Source organism: Ambystoma mexicanum, chromosome 3q (genome assembly GCF_040938575.1).
Source record: "Ambystoma mexicanum isolate Mex_15411 chromosome 3q, UKY_AmexF1_1, whole genome shotgun sequence".
NCBI lineage: Eukaryota > Metazoa > Chordata > Amphibia > Caudata > Ambystomatidae > Ambystoma > Ambystoma mexicanum.
Window position 1 is genome coordinate 1,208,419,264 of NC_090926.1, and position 22,333 is coordinate 1,208,441,596.

Below are 22,333 nucleotides of genomic sequence, written 5' to 3' on the forward strand. Positions count from 1 at the left end.
TTGCTGGTGTGCACCCTTCTGTTTGGTTTCTACTCTGAAGATGCTGTTGCCTGTGTGTGCCCTTCCATTTGGTTTCTACTTTGCAAATGCTGTTGCCTCTGTGCACCCTTCCATTTGGTTTCCACTCTGCAGATGCTGTTGCCTGTGTGCACCCTTCCATTTGGTTTCCAGTCTGCAGATGCTGTTGCTGGTGTGCACCCTTCCTTTTGGTTTCCACTCTGCAGATGCTGTTGCCTGTATGCACCCTTCCATTTGGTTTCCACTCTGCAGATGCTGTTGCCTGTGTGCACCCTTGCGTTTGGTTTCTACTCTGTAGATGCTGTTGCCTGTGTGTGCGCCCATCCGTTTGGTTTCTTCTCTGCCGATACTGTTGCCTGCAAGCACCCTTCTGTTTGGTTTCTACTCTGCAGATGCTGTTGCCTGTGCGTGCACCCTTCCGTTTGGTTTCCAGTCTGCAGATGCTGTTGCTGGTGTGCACCCTTCTGTTTGGTTTCTACTCTGAAGATGCTGTTGCCTGTGTGTGCCCTTCCATTTGGTTTCTACTTTGCAAATGATGTTGCCTCTGTGCACCCTTCCATTTGGTTTCCACTCTGCAGATGCTGTTGCCTGTGTGCACCCTTCCATTTGGTTTCCAGTCTGCAGATGCTGTTGCTGGTGTGCACCCTTCCTTTTGGTTTCCACTCTGCAGATGCTGTTGCCTGTATGCACCCTTCCATTTGGTTTCCACTCTGCAGATGCTGCTGCCTGTGTGCACCCTTCTCTTTGGTTTCTACTTGCAGATGCTGTTGCCTGTGTGCACCCTTCCGTTTGGTTTCTGCTCTGCAGATGCTGTTACCTATGTGCCTCCTTCCGTTTGGTTTCTACTCTGCAGATGCGTTTGCCTGTGTGCCCCCTTTCGTTTGGTTTCTGCTCTGCAGATGCTGTTACCTATGTGCCCCCTTCCGTTTTGGTTCTGCTCTGAAGATGCTTTTGTCCGTGTGCCCCCTTCCGTTTGGATTCCAGTCTGCAGATGCTGTTGCCTGTGCGTGCACCCTTCGGTTTGGTTTCCAGTCTGCAGACGCTGTTGCCTGTGTGCACCCTTCTGTTTGGTTTGTACTCTGTAGATGCTGTTGTTGACTGTGTGCACCTCTCCCTTTGGTTTCTGCTCTACAAATGCAGTTGCCTGTGCGTGCACCCTTCCGTTTGGTTTCTACTGTGCAGATGCTGTTGCCTGTGTGCAGCCTTCTGTCTGGTTTCTAGTCTGCAGATGCTTTTGCCTGTGTGCATTCTTGTGTTTGGTTTCTACTCTGCAGATGCTGGTGCCTGTGCGTGCATCCTTATGTTTCGATTCTGCTCAGCAAATGCTGTTGTCTGTGTGCAGACCGTTACGTTTGGTTCGGTGGCGGCTGGTGAATGTTTTAAGTGGAGGGCCGTCAATATTTCCCACAAGTATGCCATAGCAACCGAGCGTAGTGAGGGAGCCCAAACCTATAAAAGGGTTCTCTAGAGCGGTTCTGCACCTGAGAACTGTTTTAAAATAATGGGTTAAAATGGTGCATTTTACCGAACACTTATTTGAAAAATTGGGTGAAAAAGCCAAACAGTTTTCAATTGGTTTTGTCGGGTAACGCAAGAAGAAATCCTAGAATAGAATTGCAATAGAATGCAAGTCACCAACAGTGCACAGGAGCATTTCTCCAACACATTTTCATAATGCCTTTGCCCAAAGTATGTGCCAGTATAAAAACATTTGCATGCTGGCAGTCAATAAATCCCAGTATTCCCATACAAGAACACATGTATGTTTTTGTATGCTTTGCTCATAATGGCAGTAATAATACTAATAGAAAGCTTGTCCATGCTTGTCCTGCCAAAATATGGTAGTATCCCCACATAAGGACATTCTCCAGTTGCAGTTATCATTAAAAATGCAAGCCACAGTTTCAAAACATGTCAAAACTGGATGCACCAAAATGCCAGTCTTACTACATAATAACTTATCATGCCTGCTTTATCAAAGATGCCCAATACAAAATGTCATACAATAAGAGATGGCTAGACTAGCTGCACCAAAATACCAGTCTAGCCACACAATAACTTTTATCATGCTTGCTTTATCAAAGATGTCCAATAAACAATGCCATGCCACAGTAAGAGATGGCTAGACTAGCTGCACCAAAATACCAGTCTAGCCACACAATAACATTTATCATGCTTGCTTTATCAAAGATGTCCAATACAAAATGTCATACAATAAGAGATGGCTAGACTAGCTGCACCAAAATACCAGTCTAGCCACACAATAACTTTTATCATGCTTGCTTTATCAAAGATGTCCAATAAACAATGCCATGCCACAGTAAGATATGGCTAGACTAGGTGCACCAAAATGTCAGTCTAGTCATACAATAACACTTAGCATGCTTGCTTTATCATAGATGCCCAGTAAAAAAATGACATACCTGCCCTTTGGGCCCACAAGTGCCTCACACAGGTACACAATCACTGTGATTATGTGTGAATGCAAGGCTGGTGGGCCCAGAGGGTATGCATGGTAGTTATTTACGAGGCATCTGTCATATATGCCTAGTAGAGATGCCCCTCTCTCGCACATACAAAAATGCAGTTGCCCAGACTGCATTCCCAATGGGCTATGCACGGCTTGGGAAGCAAAATGCCCCTGCCTTGCATTGCTCATTGAGCATGCACTATTGGGGAACTGTTCAGGTCAACCCAGGAGCACTCCCTCAGCTGCAAAAAGCAGCGGAGGGAGTGCTCAATGTTTACACTGGGCTGGCTCCCAGCTCCTCCATAATAACCGGGGTTGTTCCAAGCACACCCTAGCCATTATGGAGAAGCCGCCACTGCTCATACACCACAAGTGATTTCTTGGCACTAACTCCTTTGAAGAAAAATCACCACTATTGACACCTAACATGAAGGTAAGGAGGAGTAAATGGAGTGCAGGGGGAGTAAAGAGGGTGAGTAGGAAAGACAAGTAAAATGGAAGTGACGATAAGCTACAAGGTCACATATCACAACAGTCACCTCCACCCACCGTTGTCTTTAGCAGAGCCTGGAAAAAGGGGCAGAAGCTGTGCCACACAAGACTGGATTTTTATAACATTACATTACAAATAGCCAGAATGTCCATCCTGGGCCTCCCAACTAAGGGCAAACCCAGCTAGGGGTGGTGCCTAGTGGTGGCCCCGGTTTGATTCAGAAAGGGCGTAGACCCACAACTCTTTTTCTACAGCTCACAGTTCAACCAAAATGTTCCCAGGCTTATTACTACTACAATCCCATTATCGCACCAACACACATACAACTCCTGGAACTTTAACTTGACAAAGTTCATTAAACCCCTCCAGTCAATATGCCTTCTTCACACCCATGAAAACCCATGCTACTGCCCCACCATAGGCACACACACACGCCCACACTCATGCACACACATGCATTCACACACACATGCACACACGCACATGTACACTCTTTTCATGCTTCTAAATATGCACACTGCTGCAGACAGTGCAGCTAATATTGTAGAGCTCAGCTTTTCATCATCACTGACCACCTAATCTACAATCACACACTGGCAGGCACAATACCCCCTCCAAGGCTGAACCCACACATTCGTATACACAAGCAGCCATGCCTCTCTCAGTCATTCACACGACACCCACCAGAACACTTCACTTACACAGCTCTATGATTGTGAATGAAGGGTGCGGGTGGATGTCATGTGAGAGATTAAGAAAGCTGTATAGGTGAGTAACTGCTTATGTGCGTGTGTGGGCTCGGAGGGGGCATTGGTGCAGGGCAATGCCAAGGTAAGAAAACATGTTCTTGCTGGCTATGTGCAGCGCGGGCAATCATTAAGTACGTTTTCTCATATTGGTGTTGCCCTGCTCCAATGCTTCGAACCCAGGCCCAGACACACACACCCATACCCACACGCACCTGCACACAAGTAGTCATGCGCCCATTAAGCCTCTCGCAATCATGCACATGACACCCCGCAGAAAGCTTCACGCGCACAGATATACAATGCATGCACACAGTCACGCCCCCACACAGCTTCTTTCAATCACTGAATGATTGTGAGAAGCTGCATGGGTGTGCCTCTGCTTGTGTGCATCTATGGAGGGAGTGCTGTATCGGAGAGAAAAGAAAGAAGCATTATTTAATAAGATCTGGGGCAAATTTCTGTTACTGTATTAGATTTGTTTTATTGATTGTACCGTGGCTCCTGGCGGGATGGGGGTGTTTCTGATGTATATAGTTAAGTTGATTTGATGTGATTACTGCATGATGTTTATATTTTATTGTAAATATGTTCGTGATATTGTAATCTTTTTAAAATAAATATTGCAACAAAAAATAAATAAAGAATATGTGCATTTACCCGAGTAAGTGTTCTGCTGGGTGCCGTGTGAATGCGTCATTGACACGGCGCCCAGCCGAATAGCTTAACTCATACATGCACACACGCCGTTCATATAGACACATGCACGCCAGCAGTCACGCACTCATACCGCTTCTTTCAATCATGCACTCCAGCGCTGGCCAATGGGCCGGCTTTCGCCGGATCCGAGATCCGGCCTCACACCTCTAGGCAGATCTCGGGATCCGGCTTGCCTCTGCCTCCGCCCCGGCAAAGATCCCACACAACGCCCTGTGTGAGATTTTTCGGTGCGTGCGTCCTGTGGCGGTCAGTGAACCGAGGGACAGGGAGGAAGGTTTCACTGCCGCGCATATAAAAGAAATAGGCCTCGCTCGGCCACACACAATACACGAATAGCAGGGGGCTCAGTTGATGAGTGCTTGTGTCAATTGAGCCCCCTGCTTTTCTTGTATTGTGTGTGGTCCAGCACGCCGTTCTTGCCTGATAGCAAATAAAGGGCGCATTGCCTCCAGCTCACTAACATGCAAAATTAAGTTAAGTTTGCATGACATGAGCTGCAGGCATAGCGCCTGTTATTTGCTGCAGGGGGAAGTGGGTTGGAGGGGGGCAGAACTCATGGCGCTATCTCCAGCCCTGTTTACAATAGGGGCAGGGATCCCATGAGCTAACACCGACCTCCGCAGCAGGAGCATGAACTCCTTGGCTCCACTGCAGCAGTTTTACTTACACCTAAACACTTACCTGAGTGAGCAGTGGCAGTGATCTTCTCTTCCTCCAACGTCGTCGTGTTGTAGGAAAAGGGTCAGCTTTGGTCAAGAGACGCCCTTTACCCCTCCTCCTGCTATTCCTCTATCAGGCAGAGGGCAGGGTCAGCATTCTGGCCCCGCCCCCGGCCTGAGACAGGCAGGCAGAGGGAGGGGTGAAGAGCCATTCAGGTTGCCTCAAGGGCTGTTGTTAGCAGCGCCCCCAGAGGAATCTTGAATGGCCGACATCACCCGTGGTCTCCCAATGCCCTTCACAGAGCTCTACATGAGTGAAGGCATTTGCGCTTTATTTGCTGCCCTTCACCCATGTACAGTGCTGTGTAGGGCATAAGGGACACCAGCAGTCTTTGCATTTGCAAAGAATTTAAATGTTTTATAATCTTTGCAAATGAAAATACTACATTTCCATTATTATGGAGCAAGTTAAAATCACTGGCTCCCGTTGGTCAAAGTGAGCGGGAGCGGTGTTACACTACTTTTATGTTTTACTGTTAACAGTTCCACAACTTTTTGAAGCCATTTTCACCATTCAGGAACCGTGCTTGGTGAGGTTAAAGCACACTTCTCCATTTTACCATCAGAGAGTAGTTACAGCTAAACTGAAATCGGTTTCAACTCAATTGGATGTCAAGCAGCATGACTGCAACCCTTGAAAAATGTGTTGCACGCTGCTCCCTTCCTTCCTACTCTGTCTCCCTCTGGGGTCACAGTTCCACTACTTTTTTGGTACACTTCTATCGCTTCTAGCTACATAATGCAAATGGAGGGTCCTGAAAATGTAGAAGTAGCGTGGGGGTGGGGATGGGGTTGGCACTGCCTAGTGTCCCCTATGGGCGAGCCTGCCCTGGTTTGTTTTCTACTCTGCAGATGCCAAATGACCGCTGATAAATTAAACGTGTTTTGCCTGGCCGGTCTATGGCTGTTTCAACCATGTTCTCGTAGAGAACACTATTAAACCAGGGCTTTTGCCTGACTCTAACATGGCCTCTGCCCAGGGCAACATTGTATTTTAAGAAGCCCAACACACCCATGCATCCTCTGAGTGCCACAGGCTTTTGTAGCGAAAGAGCTTCAAGCGCCCAATCTTTCGAAAGCCCACTCGAACTGCGATAACAAGAACTAAGTTTTCTGTTCTCATACACGCCAACATTATCCATTCCACTCGGGAGACACGGTTCCAGTCCTCGTTTCAAATTTGCATTATGGGACTTGTAGTCCTGGGTTCATAATGGGGAAATTGGGGACTAAAATTCCCAGAGCGCATTTGCTCAGTGCATTTTAAAGGCGAATGAGACCAATTATCATTATTTATTTAATTTTAAAGTGAAAACCTAGTTCGAGACCAACCGAGTGCTATGCAAGCCATACTGCAAGCACAGCGGCCATATTTCCAGGTAAGGCAAGCCCCCATTCTACAACTCTCTAATGCTGCGTGAGGTGTTCCACCCAGAATGCTTTTTAAACCTCTGCACGCCAGTAAACTGTGTGTATAAAAATGCACCAACCTGGAAAATGCTGTACATGATACAGCTGAGTGGCCGGTTATTCGTGAATTCAGCCACTCGAAATATGTTAAGGCCCCACTTGTTCAAATTGTCCAGCTCCTGAAACAAGAGAAACACAGAGAGCCCAGGTGTTTATTTTCTTGGCAGGAGAGAAAATGCGTTGGGAGAGAAAATGCCCCAGAAAACACGCATGACTGGGGCAGCAGAGCTCATGCAGGCAAGAAAACATGAAACACATGTAAACAAAAAAAAAACAGACTTAGCGTGTTTGAAATGGAATGGTAACAATTGTATCAAACGTCTTTCTGCAAACTAACCATTAGGAGGCGCTGTTGCAATACAGACATCACCTAAAAATCCATGAAAGTCTTAGCCGACGTTGCCCACTTTGAGGGCCTTTTTAATTTCCACAGTGATCAGTGCAAATTCACGCACCCTTTGCATATCCACACAATCGGGGGAATGTAAGGCTTTGGAACTCATATTTTGAGGTATTGGCTCCTTAAAGTTGAATATATACCTATTTTGTATTTCTTTCTGAGGCAATGTCTTCACTCTCCAATGGGACTTGAGAATGGGGATTAACCCCCAGCTCACAATCGGGAAGAGATTCACGGGATGCCACCGGTGGTAAGTGTTATCTGGGGGAACTAGCCTTGTAACTCGCAATTAATGGTCCTGTTGAATGACTGCACGTGCACCTGAGTCTGTATCTGCAACCCTACAGTCCCTTTACCTGCATTTATCAGACACTTATCAGACACTTGTTGTCTGTACTTAACTCTTGCACTGCCGGCCGCACTACTTGCTTTTGATCCTGCACTCGCCCCTTCCTCTCCTTCCCGTGGCACTTTTCCCCACCCTTCTCCCCTGCACTTGCGCATTATTAATTTCACTGGGCCTAGTAAGATCGTCGTGTTTGTTCTCCCTCTGGTAACCATCGCTCCTGAAACACTATATAGGCGCAGTATAAATGTCATATATCATAATGGAGATCTAGACCTGGGCATAGTCTGTCTTCTGTTAAAACATTCATTTTGAGTCAAGGGGCCTCATTACGAGGTCAGGGGTTAGGGGTTAACGGCAACGCTAATGGTGCCGTTGCCGTTAACCCCTTACCGCCGCATTACGAGGTCTCTTAGCAAGAGCCGCTAAGGGACCAGGGAGCTAATAAAGGGCCCACTATTAGCGGGCCCGTTATTAGCTCCTTCCCCATTCCCATTGAGCCCTATGGGGGCTCGAATGGGAATGGGGAATGGTTCTCAGAATGGGGACTTACCGGGTCCTCCAAGGTTGGAATGACCCAGTAAGTACCCGGACCTGGTATGCGGTAAGGGGGTAGCCATGGTGCTAATAGCACCATGGCTACCTCCTACCTCGTAATGAGGCCCAAGGACCTCTTGCGGCAGAGGGACATCTCAGCGTCTCCCTTTGGGTGACTCCAGGGAGCTTAGCAAAATTTCCTAATTTTCTGCTGGGATACTCCCTATATTTGTTCTTTCGGAGTGTTTGGGCCTCATTACGACTCGCGCAGAATGGGTTAACGGGTTCCGCTAATGGATGCGAACCCGTTAACACCATTCCGCAAGATAACGAGGTCCCCTCGCGGGACCCGGTAAGGACGCCTGGTAAAACCAGGCGTTGTTACCGGGTCCCGCGAGGGAGGGAGCTAACAACGGGCCGGTCGTAATCGGCCCGTTGTTAGCTCCCTCTCCCATTCCCATTGAGGCCTATGGGGCTCAAATAGGAATGGGGCAGGTCTGGGCCCGGGTTCACTGAGGGAGGAATTACCGCGCCCTCCGAACTCGGAATGGCCTTGTAATTCCCCATTCAGGAAACCTGGTAAAGGAGCCCGGTTTGGCGGCAGTGGCATGGCTAGCGCCGAACTCGTAATGAGGCCCTTTGTCTATTTTTAGGGAGTGAAAGTGTCCGATACAGCGCTTATCTGTATGGCTGATTGCCCCACTTTCTAAAAAGAAAATAGCATTACTGTTTCTAAGCATGTGTATACTCTGTGTGGGGGTGGGGCTCCAATGCCAGGACGCCCTCTGGTTACAGGTCCCCAGATTCCATCAGGCCAGTGTCTGTTAGAGATATCTGATGTGGCAGCTTCATGCTGGAAAGCTCTTCCCTCCTCCTTTGTCATCCTGGTCACCTTCTGAGATTTCATAACATGTTCGAAATGTGGTTATGGAAGGCAGAGTTCTTATAAGGTGCCCAAACAGACCAGACAGGGCTTTGTGGGTGGTTCAAGGCTACTTCCTGGTGGCGCTACAGGAATTCTTGGAGTGCGTCACCTGATTTCTGTTTTCACAGTTCATAGTGCCAGCAACATTAGCAACACTGTGCCCTTTCAATTGTAGAATATGGACCCCAAGGTACATGGGTACGACCCCCATGACCAGTATGATCAACCTGACAATGGGTCCACAACAAGATCATTTTCACATTTCATTCGTTTAGACAGAAAGATAAGAGAATACTTAGCAACTACCAGCCTTAATGCCTTATTAACTATTAATAGGGTCAATTGGGCCTCTTGTAGCATAACATTGTTTCCCACACTATTTGTATATAGAAGTAAGGATTGGCAATAGGTTTATTATTATAGGACCTCCTTTTATTTTGACAAGACTCTACTAGGACTGCGTTATTATTATTTGATGGTCGTAGCTTGGTCCCAACTTTAGATTTAGGATTAGATTGGTGTTTTTATAAAACCAGTTGAAGTTCAATAAACACCCTTGAACTGTGATCACTTGTTTCTGTCTTAGTGTTTGATACCATGCCTTCCTTAAATGTGGTGTCAGAGTGGGATGTGACTCAATTGAGACAAATTGGGGAACCCTAAAATTCCAGAGGTTTAGTCATAGAGCCTCAGATTCCTCTATCACCATGAAAGAATCCATAGGCTTCGATATCTGTAACAGCAGAGAAGCTACTATCCCTCCCAGGAAAAGAGGAATGATTCCCACAGACTTAGGGCCTCATTACACGGACGGCGGTGGACCAAGGTGCTATTGCCGGTAAAATATCGGCACCACCTTGAAGGAAAGGGGAATTACCGCCCTATTCCAAGGTTGGTGGGCGGTAATTCCCCCTTCCCCCATTGCCCTTCCCCATTCCCATTTTTGCCCCATAGGGCATAATGGGAATCGGGAAGGTGCTAATTACGCCACCGCAAATTACGGTACCGTAATTAGCTCCCTGGTCCCTTTGCGGGTTAGTTTTTAACGCCTGCAAAAAGCAGGCGTTAAAGTCTCCAACCCGCAAAGGGTCCTCGTAATCAGGCGGTAAGGGTTAACGGTCACCGGTACCATTGACGGTGACCGTTAACCCTTACCGCCATCCGTGTAATGAGGCCCTTAGTCATGAAACTCCCTCCTGGGTGTTATATAAGATTGTCTCCAAAATCTGGCCTGGCTGGAAGTTCGGTCTGGATGTCCTAGCAGACGTCATATATCCCGACTTTCAGGGAGACATAAAGGTTCTCCTACAGAACCATGGCGAAAATCCATTTGAAGTACATTGTGGGGACAAAATTGCACAGGGAATTCTTGAAAGAGCTCTATTTCCCAGTTTTATAGAGAGTGAACCAGAAGATACTGAGAGAGGTACCTTAGACTTAGGGAAAGCTGATGAACCGTCTATCACAGAGACAAAAAGGGAAGAAGAACCTACCATCCTTCCCGACCTAGCCTTCGCCCAGCGAAAAGATCCAGCTCTTGCAGAGGCTTTCTTAAAGGTGATTCCTGAAGGGGAAGGATTAAAGAAAGGAAGACCTTTTTTCTTCATAAAACAAGGACTACTGTACTGCGCTAGTAATCCTCAAAACGCATCAGAAGATTGTGCTAGAGATTGCACATTCCCATTTGACAGGGGGACACTTAGGACAATCTAAGACCCAGGCGCACATCAGTGGGACTTTTTACTGCCCATGCTGATATAAAGAACTTCATTCAGACATGTGAAATATGTCAAAAAAACAGTACGCATATTCATCTACCGGCCCCTCTGAACCTTTCACCAATAATAGAAATCCCTTTCTCCCAGATTGGGATGAATATTATTGGACCGTTGGAAACCTCTAGACTGACCAACATGTATGTCCTCGTAATAGTTGATTATACCTACCAAAAACATGGCATTCCCCATGCAGAACAAGACAACCCAACAGAATTTAAAACATCGATTGCCATATTTTTCCAGGGTTGATTTTCCCAAAGAAATTGTAATGGATCAGGGATCCAATTTTATGAGCAAACTCATGGGTGAAGTCAAAGAATGTCTCCATATTGCCAGCTTAAGAACCTCATCTTACCACCCCAAAATGGACGGATTGGTAGAAAGATTTAACAAAACACTTAAGATGATCCTAAGAAAGTTGGTAGACAAGAACGGGAAGGACTGGGACTGCATGATTCCCAGGCCCTATTTGCAGTAAGAAAGACCCATCAGGTGTCCACTGTATTCTCTCCTTTCAAAGAACTCTATGGTTGAGAACCAAGGGATGTCCTAGACATGCTTCAGGAGACCTGGGAAGAACTAGAAGAGGCACCTATTCCCCTCTCAGAAACAGCTACCAAATTGCGAGAGCATATGAAACTTGTTCAAAACTTAGTCTATAGCCATATGGAAAAAGAACAAGCACAACAAAGTCCACCTATGACAAAAAGGTAAACTTAATATCTTTTTCAATAGGACAAAAGGTGTTAGTCCTCTTACCTACCTCTGAAAATAAACGTGTCTCAAAGTGGCCTGGGCCACATTAAATATTAGAGCAAACAGGGACCTGTACCTATAAAATAGCCCAACCTGACAGGAAACAAAAGACCCACCTCTACCATGTGAATCTCTTAAAAGAATGGAAAGAAAATACATCCGCAGCCACTGCCACGATACTTTCTTGTTTGGTACCAGAGGAAAAAGATCATTTTGAACTTATTCCCCAAGCGCTATCTAGTTGTCAGAATGTACCAAAGTATTAACCGAAAAGGATACGATACTCAAAAGGATACAGGAGGTAGGGTCTTCCGGATCCCTGTTCACACGATTTGATAGTCGTGAAGTCAGTAAAAGACCTTCCAAATGATACAACCCTCTGGCTGATAAAACAGGCAGAGCGATGGATCACTGGAAAGGGCGTGGGTAAGGTATAGTAATCCAGCCTAGGACAAATTAAAGTATCATGAATAACTGCTCCAACCTGAGTATGATGAATTAGATAATGACAGGAATGTTCACACTGACCTTTAGATTTGGGTAGAATAATCCAGAAGTCTCTTGATGGATTTGAATGAAGAACAAACGACAAGGAAGGGAAAATTAGTAAGGGAGACTTATCCCGAACGGAACGAGGCTCACGCTAGATACGGGTTGAATTCACCACAGGATAGCGTCCAAAGTTCAGTTCAATGTCACCTCCCAATAATCCTTGAAAGGCTTCCTTCCCACTATAGGGATCAATCCTTCTGTTAATTCCACAGATGCAGGAGTTAGAAGTACACGCGGTTATAAACAGCCGCGAAGAAAATAACGTTTGAAGACAACGTGCGCGTGTGGATTTTACACGCGGGCAGGATTCGCGCAGTCTGGACCAGCCGCGTGTGAAGACAACGTGCGCGTGTGGATTTACACGCGGGCAGGATTTACGCAGTCCGGGCCAGCCGCGTATGAAGACAGAGAGCGCGTGTGGTTTTTTACACGCGGGCAGGATTCACGCAGCCTTGGCCAGCCGCACTTGAAGACAAAGAGCGCGTGTGGATTTTACACGCGGGCAGGATTCACGCAGCCTTGGCCAGCCGCACTTGAAGACAAAGAGCGCGTGTGGATTTTACACGCGGGCAGGATTCACGCAGCCTTGGCCAGCCGCGCTTGAAGACAAAGAGCGCGTGTGGATTTTACACGCGGGCAGGATTCGCGCAGCCTTCGCCAGCCGCGCTTGAAGACAAAGAGCGCGTGTGGATTTTACACGCGGGCAGGATTCACGCAGCCTTAGCCAGGCGCGCTTGAAGACAGAGAGCGCGTGTGGAATAACACGCGGGCGGTGTTCCCGCAGTCCGGAACAGCCGCGTTTAGAGACAGCGTGAGCGTGTGGAATTACACGCGGGCAGGATTCCCGCAGTCCGGACCAGCCACGCTTGAAGACAGAGAACGCGTGTGAATTATCACGCGAAGGGATAGCTCCAGGAATCAGCGTGTGGCGGAACACACGCTATCGAAGGCCCAAAAGTAGCTGTAGAAATATGCCAGGATGCAGATCAGAGGTTCAGCTACACAACGCCAATAGAGACGATCAGAAGCAGCGAGTGAAGTTTCTACGCTGCTTAAATACGTAATACCGTAGTTCACGTGACGAAGCAAAAGTCACGTGAAGTTAGCGACGTGAAAAGTGCAAACGTCGTTTTCCCGGTAACGTATCGAATAACCTCCATTTGGAGTAGAATGGTCTAGCTGTTCTACGAGCGTAGCGTCCAGCATGCATGACAGTGCCATCCCCCAAAGGGACAACCTCTCCCCTTCTTGTGTGAAAGCGCTTCAATAAAGCAGGAGCATGAATATTGGAAAGAGGTTCCCAGGACCTATCTTCGGGACCATAGCCCTTCCAATCCACCAGATAATATGGTCTACCAGAACGTAGTTTCATATCCAGTATGTCTTGTACCTCGTACTCATCAGACCCCCGCACAGAAATAGCAACAGGCCGTACAGGCAGTCTAGTAGCTTCAGAGAATGGCTTAATGAGTGAGACGTGGAATACAGGATGCACCCGCCATCGTTGTGGCAAAGCCAGACGTACAGCAGCAGGATTAAGAACATGGAGCACTACATACGGACCGATGTATTTGGGCAACAATTTCTTTTTGCCTGGAATTCTTAAGTTCTTAGTGGATAGCCAGACTTTCATACCAGCCTTATAGACAGGTGCGGAAACTCTATGAGCATCGGCATAGAACTTGTCACGTCGTTTAGCCTGCTCCAATTGCTGCTTCACCTTTCTTTGTAATCTCTTCAGATCACGAAGAGTATGGCCTGCGGCAGGCGTGTCCAAGGATAGACCGGAATCCAGAGGTATTGATCGGGGGTGTTGTCCATAGAGAGCATAGAACGGTGAAGTGCCTATGGCACTATGATAAGAGTTGTTATAGGCGAATTCAGCCGCCGGCAGTACCGTGAGCCAATCCGATTGGTATTGCAAACACAGACACCGCAGATATTGTTCCATAGTACAATTGACCCTTTCGGTCTGTCCGTCGGTTTGAGGATGATAAGCACTGGACATTCTATCATCAATTAGTAATGCAGAAGTTAAAGCTCTCCAAAAGCGTGACGCAAACTGCGAGCCCCTGTCAGTAATGATTACTGATGGTAGACCAAAGAAACGAAATATATGTTGGATGAATAGTTCAGCCAGAACAGTAGCAGTTGGTAAACCAATACAGGGAATAAATAGAGCCAATTTAGTGAAATAATCCACTACGACCCATATGGTATCATATCCTTGATTTGGGGGGAGTTCTACCACAAAGCACATAGATATCATGTCCCATGGTTTGTTAGGGACAGGTAGGGACTGGAGTAAGCCCACTGGTTTACCAGGAGTATTTTTACATTGGATACATACAGAGCAAGAAGATACATAGTTTATAACATCTTTTGCCATGGATGGCCACCAGCACCACCTTTTGAGCAGATCCAGTGTTTTCTTCCGTACAGGATGGGCTGCAATCAAGGAATCATGGTTCCATTTGAGGGCTTTATTCCGCATTGAAGGAGTTGGTAGATAAAGTACTCCTTGTGTGAATGGTAAACCGTTATGCACGTCCAGATTCATATCCTGGACTACTTGTGGATGATTTTTTACCCACTCTTGTATTTCGGTTTTTAGGGATGGTTGGACCGAACAACTACAAATTACATGATCTGCCAACAGCTGAATCTGTACTTGTTTTTCTTCCTGTGCCTCTTTACTCATACGGGACAAAGCGTCCGACTTAACATGTTCTCGGGCAGGACGATAGGTGACCTGGAAATCGTATTGGGCAAAAAAGACATGCCATCTGGCCTGACGGGCCGTAAGGCATTTCATGGATTTGAATGCATGGAGATTTCTATGGTCAGAGTACACCAACACCTGTTGTTTGGCCCCAAGAAGATGATGACGCCATTCTCGGAAAGCATCTTTGATAGCCAGTAGTTCCCGCTCAGTGACGGTGTAGTTCCGTTCATATGAGGTGAGTTTGCGAGAGAAGAAAGCCACTGGGTGTTCCTCCTTGGTTTCTGTGCAAACTTGTGAGAGCACTGCACCAATAGCGACACTGGATGCATCCGCTTCAACGACAAACTGGCGATCAGGATCCGGATGTTGAAGCACGGGTGCAGTGGTAAATGCTTCCTTCAGCTTTTCGAATGCTGCTTGGGCATGTTGGTTCCAACAGAAAGGAACTTTGGAACTAGTTAAAGCCGTCAAAGGAGCTACTGTTTTGGAAAAGGAATGGATAAATCTGCGATAGAAATTCGCAAAGCCTAAGAAAGACTGTAGTGACTTGACGTTATGCGGAATCGGCCAATTCAAGACGGCCTTTACCTTGGAACGACTCATTCGAGCACCTAGATTGGTAATGTCGTAGCCAAGGAATTCCACTTCCTGTGAATGAAAGACACATTTTTCGGCTTTCACATAAAGATGGTTCTCCCTGAGTCTTTGTAGGACTGTAGAAACATGTCCGACGTGTTCCGATAAAGATGATGAGTAGATCAAAATGTCGTCCAGATAGACAACCACAAATTGGTCCATTATGTCTCTGAATATATCATTCATGAAGAATTGAAATGTGGCGGGAGCATTGCACAGACCAAAAGGCATCACCAAATATTCGTAAAGACCATACCGTGTCTTAAAAGCGGTCTTCCATTCGTCGCCTTCACGAATGCGAACCAAATTGTATGCACCTCGCAAGTCCAATTTGGTGAAATAACTGGAAGTGCCTAACTGATCCAACAGAACGTTTATTAGTGGTAAGGGGTATTGGTTTTTGATGGTGATATCATTAAGTGCCCTGTAATCAATGCATGGTCTGAGATCTCCCTCTTTCTTAGGAACAAAGAATAGAGGAGATGCAGCAGGAGATTGCGAGGGCCGTATAAAGCCAATTGCTAGCGCTTTGTCAATGTATTCTTTTAACACGACATCTTCTTTAGGTGTTAATGAATAAACACGGCCTGTAGGAATTTTGGCACCAGGAATCAATTCGATAGGACAGTCGTACTGTCAATGAGGAGGTAATTGTTCTGCCTGGCCTTTATCAAAGACATCAGCATAATCAGCGTATTCGCATGGTATGATATTGTCGCATTGATGTACAACGCTGATAGTAGAATCCTCCACCATAGAGGCCAATATGTGTTGTTTATTTGACACCTCCTGACTGGTAAAGCAATGTTCATTGCAATGAGTCGAAGGGTATTGGAGCGATCCCGAAACCCAATCAACAGCAGGATTGTGAAGGGTTAACCATGCAAGACCAAGTATGATCTCGTACTGCGGAGCAGCAATAACATCGAAGATGATTTCTTCTGAATGGTTATTTGATAACGTCATCTGAACAGGTACCGTCTCCTGGGTTACCATACCAGAAATCAAAATAGATCCGTCCACGGTGTTCACCGTTTCAGGTCTTGTTTTGTTAACAAGGGGTAAGGAACAGTTCTTGGCATAAGTGATGTCTATGTAATTGCTGGTGGCTCCAGAATCAACCATGGCCTTGGAAACCACTTCTCGCTCATCACAACGTAACGTCACCTGAACTATTACAGGCGCATGTTTAGGAATGGTACTGGAGTCCGATGTAACACTCGACATAGGGACTCCTGCTAATGTCGAGTTTTGGCGTTTCCCGCACGCTTGATGGGTTTTTTAGGACATGTTGCCAATAAATGCTCAGAAGAACCACAGTACATACATAAGTGGTTTTTTCTTCGGTTCTCCCGTTCTGCATTGGACAATCGGCCTCTCACGGCGCCTATCTGCATGGGTTCAGGGTCGTTAGAGATGACTGCTGGTGTCTCTGACCGCCCCGAGACTGGCATGAAGGGCTTTTTCTCTCCCTTTCAAGCATTCCTTCGGGCGTCGATTTGTAGAACCAAGTCGAGCAGCTCTGGGAAACCCGTAGGAACCACAGGCACTGTAGATAAGGCATCTTTCAGTTCTTCAGAAAGACCCTTGTAGAAAACAGCCGTTTTCTTGCTGTCAGGCCATTGGGTTTCCGCCGTCAGTTGATTGAACCGGGCAACGTAAGACATAAGGGGTTGGCTTCCCTGTTGTAGGTTAAGCAACTCTAAATCTGTGGCTTGAGTAGAGTAACGCATGTCAAAGACTTTACTCATAGCAGTCAAGAGATCGTCACAATCGTACAACAAAGGGCTATTTGTTTCCAACAAAGGGTTAGCCCAAGCAGCAGCTGTGCCCCCTAAATGGGAAAGCACGAAGGCTGCTTTTGTGGTTAGATCAGGAAAAGATGTAGGACGGCAAAGAAAATGGAGTCGGCACTGATTTACAAAGGTTCTATAGGTTTTGGGATCACCCGTGAACCTTTCCGGAGGGGCCAAGGGAAACTGAGTGGGCATAACCACATTAATAGTTTCCTGTGGGGGTGCCGTAGTCCCAGATCCAGATGCAGTAGCCATCGGCGCCTGTGCTCCCTGAGGACTACCATGTAGGGCGTCTTGCATAACGTCCATACGGTGCCGTAACATGTCCTGTGCTGTAACAATTTCATTTCTCAAATCGCTGATCAACTGTGTCAAAACAGCTAAAGGATCCGTACCCTCCATGGCTTCTGATTCTGTCAGAATGTACCAAAGTATTAACCGAAAAGGATACGATACTCAAAAGGATACAGGAGGTAGGGTCTTCCGGATCCCTGTTCACACGATTTGATAGTCGTGAAGTCAGTAAAAGACCTTCCAAATGATACAACCCTCTGGCTGATAAAACAGGCAGAGCGATGGATCACTGGAAAGGGCGTGGGTAAGGTATAGTAATCCAGCCTAGGACAAATTAAAGTATCATGAATAACTGCTCCAACCTGAGTATGATGAATTAGATAATGACAGGAATGTTCACACTGACCTTTAGATTTGGGTAGAATAATCCAGAAGTCTCTTGATGGATTTGAATGAAGAACAAACGACAAGGAAGGGAAAATTAGTAAGGGAGACTTATCCCCAACGGAACGAGGCTCAAGCTAGATACGGGTTGAATTCACCACAGGATAGCGTCCAAAGTTCAGTTCAATGTCACCTCCCAATAATCCTTGAAAGGCTTCCTTCCCACTATAGGGATCAATCCTTCTGTTAATTCCACAGATGCAGGAGTTAGAAGTACACGCGGTTATAAACAGCCGCGAAGAAAATAACGTTTGAAGACAACGTGCGCGTGTGGATTTTACACGCGGGCAGGATTCGCGCAGTCTGGACCAGCCGCGTGTGAAGACAACGTGCGCGTGTGGATTTACACGCGGGCAGGATTTACGCAGTCCGGGCCAGCCGCGTATGAAGACAGAGAGCGCGTGTGGTTTTTTACACGCGGGCAGGATTCACGCAGCCTTGGCCAGCCGCACTTGAAGACAAAGAGCGCGTGTGGATTTTACACGCGGGCAGGATTCACGCAGCCTTGGCCAGCCGCACTTGAAGACAAAGAGCGCGTGTGGATTTTACACGCGGGCAGGATTCACGCAGCCTTGGCCAGCCGCGCTTGAAGACAAAGAGCGCGTGTGGATTTTACACGCGGGCAGGATTCGCGCAGCCTTGGCCAGCCGCGCTTGAAGACAAAGAGCGCGTGTGGATTTTACACGCGGGCAGGATTCACGCAGCCTTAGCCAGGCGCGCTTGAAGACAGAGAGCGCGTGTGGAATAACACGCGGGCGGTGTTCCCGCAGTCCGGAACAGCCGCGTTTAGAGACAGCGTGAGCGTGTGGAATTACACGCGGGCAGGATTCCCGCAGTCCGGACCAGCCACGCTTGAAGACAGAGAACGCGTGTGAATTATCACGCGAAGGGATAGCTCCAGGAATCAGCGTGTGGCGGAACACACGCTATCGAAGGCCCAAAAGTAGCTGTAGAAATATGCCAGGATGCAGATCAGAGGTTCAGCTACACAACGCCAATAGAGACGATCAGAAGCAGCGAGTGAAGTTTCTACGCTGCTTAAATACGTAATACCGTAGTTCACGTGACGAAGCAAAAGTCACGTGAAGTTAGCGACGTGAAAAGTGCAAACGTCGTTTTCCCGGTAACGTATCGAATAACCTCCATTTGGAGTAGAATGGTCTAGCTGTTCTACGAGCGTAGCGTCCAGCATGCATGACACTAGTCAACACCAAGAAGACTTAAAAGATGTAGTCAAAACATTTCCTGATGTATTCTGAGAGAAAGCAGGGAGAGTGCAAGGCACATATCATTATATCATAACTCCAAAGGGAAAGGTGGTCCATTTGAAACCATATCGACTCCAGGAAGCCCGTAGACAGATAGTGGTTGAGGAAGTGAACAAAATGCTAAGGGCAAATATTATCGAACCTTCTTTGAGCCCATGGTCCTCCCCTATAGTATTGGTCATAAAACCTGATAATTCCTGGAGGCTTTGCCTAGACATCTGACAGGTCAACGCCATCTCCGACTTTGATTCCTACCCCATGCTGTGCATTGATGAACTGATTGATAATATCGAAATGCCACCTTCCTATCAACCCTAGAATTAACCAAGGAGTACTGGCAGGTCCCAGTACATGGACCTGATAAGGAAAAGACAGCTTTCTCAACACCCCTTGGACTATTCCATTTCAAAGTCCTCCCTTTTGCCTTACACAGGGCCCCCACCACTTTCCAAGGGCTTATGGACAGGATATTACAGCTCTACTGTGATTTCTGTGGGGCTTATATTGACGATAGTAAGACTTGGGAAGACCATCTTTTCCATCTCTTTACTATTATGAGAGCCCTCAGAGAAGCCGGTTAGCTGCCAATCCATCCAAATGTAACCTGACTCAATCAGGCATGAAATACCTTGGCTTCTTTGTAGGGAATGGCAGTGACCAGCCTCAACGAAAAAAAGTGAAAGCCGTCCTAGATACCCCCATGCCTAAAACCAAGAAAACCAAGAGAGACCTCAGAGCATTCTTAGGATTAATTGGTTATTACCATAGGTTTATCCCTAATTTCTCGGACAGAACAGCTAGTTTGACAGACAAATTAAAGAATTCCAAACCCCAGAAAAGGTTACAACTACTTAAAACAGAACCCGATCCTAAAGGTAGTAGACTTTTTAAAGGAGTTTGTGTAACAAACTGACACCTCTCTTACAGGGTTAGGAAAAATGTTGTCCCAAGATTATGAAGGATAAGAAAACCCTATTTTATTTACTAGTCAAAAGCACTTCCCACATGAAAAAAACAACTCTGTGTTACAATCAAATGGGCCATCAGACATCTAAGATACTATCACCTAGGAAGAAAGTTCACACTGATCACAGATCATTCTCCACTAGTGTGGTGGATAAGCCAATGAAAGGACTCTCTAACCCTCAAGTCATGTGATGTGATGGTTCCTAGACCTGCAACCCTACTGTTTCACTGTGGAGCACCGAAAAGGTAAAGACCAAGGGAACGTCGATTTCCTTTCTCAGGTTCCCTGTAAAACAGATGCAGCTATATCGCATAGGGGAAGGGCATGTGAGAAACCATATCCTACCATTACCACTGCAGATAAAGCATACTGTGAGACACCAGGTGTCTGTCATCCAGGCGGCCAGGACACAGCCATCGCTGTTGGATCCAGTTCCTGGGGTAGGACCAATGCCTGGGAGAGGGGTCTTCGGGGAGTGGGGTGCCACATGGTGAGACGCGGTATCCCCTTCCGTGTAACACCTTTACCCCATCCTACCAAGTAGGATATTTAGGAACTCTACCCCCCCTTTTACAACACAAACACTTTCTCACGGACAGCCTGCTCTAAGGGAAAACATACTAGCACCCGAGCAATGTACCTGACATGTCCCAATACTATGGTCAGGTGAGGTCAGGCAATTATCGACAATCATTCACACCTGGCTTCCATTACACTTACCCACATGGATAAAAGGCGGAGCACGAGAGCACACTCTGAGCGAGGCAAAGCACACGAGGAAACGCAGCTCTAAGATGGCAGCTGAGCAAGAGAGGAAATGCGGCAAAACTGAAGGAGATCACAAGGAGGGAAAATTCCCTTGACCTTTTTCGACAAGGAACCGTTACTTTCCCGAAAGCTCGAGTGTACCACCTTGTCCCATGCTGAAAACGTGGGGAAGGGAAGCCAACGGCTTGAATATCCTGACATATCATTTCTTGAACACTTTTCTTTTGCATAACATTATTTCCGACATTATTCGTAATTAAAGATTGGCAATAGGTTTCTTAGTATAGGCCCTTTTATTTTGACAAGACACCACTAGGTCTGCGTTGTTAGTATTTGATGGTCGTAGCTTGCTCCCATCTTAGGATTTAGGATTAGAGAAGTGTTTTCAAACCCAGTTGAAGTTCAATAAACACCATTGAACTGTGATTACTTCTGTCTGTCTTACTGTTCGATACCATGCCTTCCTTACAATACAAACTTTATATTTTGGAAACAGAAACAAGCTCGCTGGAGATGCTATATTGCAAAATGATTTGTGTATTAAGAAAGGGATAGGTGAACAGCACAACAGATTTAAAGTACTGACATTTACATAAAAATCCATGAAAGAAAGCAGTAAAAAAGTAAACTAAAAATTAATGGAAGATATGCTTGGTGCAAGTGTGGGCAGGAGTTACCGAAAGATCCTGAAAATGTACATTATTTAAAAGCAGGTCTTTTAAAGGTTCTATAATAAGGCAACACATACATACAAATCAAAAGCACAGAACAAGAATAATTAATAAGCATATTATTAAACGGATCTAAAGCTTTACTATAGGGGATGGATGGAGTAAAATATTACTGTGGTTCACAAATACCAATGGCCAGTCAATTAGCAATAGCAGGCTAATGCTGATGCGTTCTGACTAGTCCAAGATGTCCGCCTCATTTACACATTATTTTTATGATCACCAAAACCGTCGCTAATGGAGTACATTCAGCAGGCATTCACAGGGATGGGTGAGAGGATGATAGCAACAATCTTGTATCAGGAAATGTAGCATGCTAGCTATCTGTCATGATTCATTAAGGCAATAATGGCTACGGTACCTTGCCCAGAGCCTCCTCCTGGTCCGTTTTCACTCCAAACCTGGGGATGCTGCAGTTGGTCAAGCTGGAGCTATGCATCAGCTTCTTGACGCCGCTGATCTGGCACATGGGTTGCTGTGGCTGCTGCTGTTGCAACTGCTGTTTCTTTTTTTTGCTTTCTCGTTCCTTCTGAGTGGGGGAGGGGATCTCCACATCGTTCTGCTTATCTGATTCGGGAAGAAGGGGTACAAAGAACAGTAAATCAGGGAAGCCTTTGTGGGTTCTGGGTTCTATGGATGCACCTTAACAGAACCGGACGGCTATGGGTTCAAGCCGTGGTCTTCAAGGTGCCTATAGGTAACACAACCTTGTAGCCGAGTCAGGAGTTGGACGCGCACATTGTGAGGTACGGCTGATGGAAGAATCTGGACCTG

At 46.5% G+C, this 22,333-nt stretch overlaps 1 protein-coding gene across 6 annotated transcripts in view; it reads right to left on the minus strand.

The window, feature by feature from the left end:
- PDE4A (phosphodiesterase 4A) overlaps positions 1-22,333 on the minus strand; it is a 1,505,614-nt gene that overhangs the window by 50,989 nt on the left and 1,432,292 nt on the right. For all 6 annotated transcript variants that reach the window (XM_069604083.1, XM_069604081.1, XM_069604086.1 and 3 more), the window contains 2 exons: positions 21,921-22,126; positions 6,657-6,755 (listed from right to left, as the gene is read on the minus strand). In XM_069604083.1, coding sequence (XP_069460184.1) covers positions 6,657-6,755; positions 21,921-22,126 — 305 coding nt within the window. The remainder of the gene's footprint in view (positions 1-6,656; positions 6,756-21,920; positions 22,127-22,333) is intronic.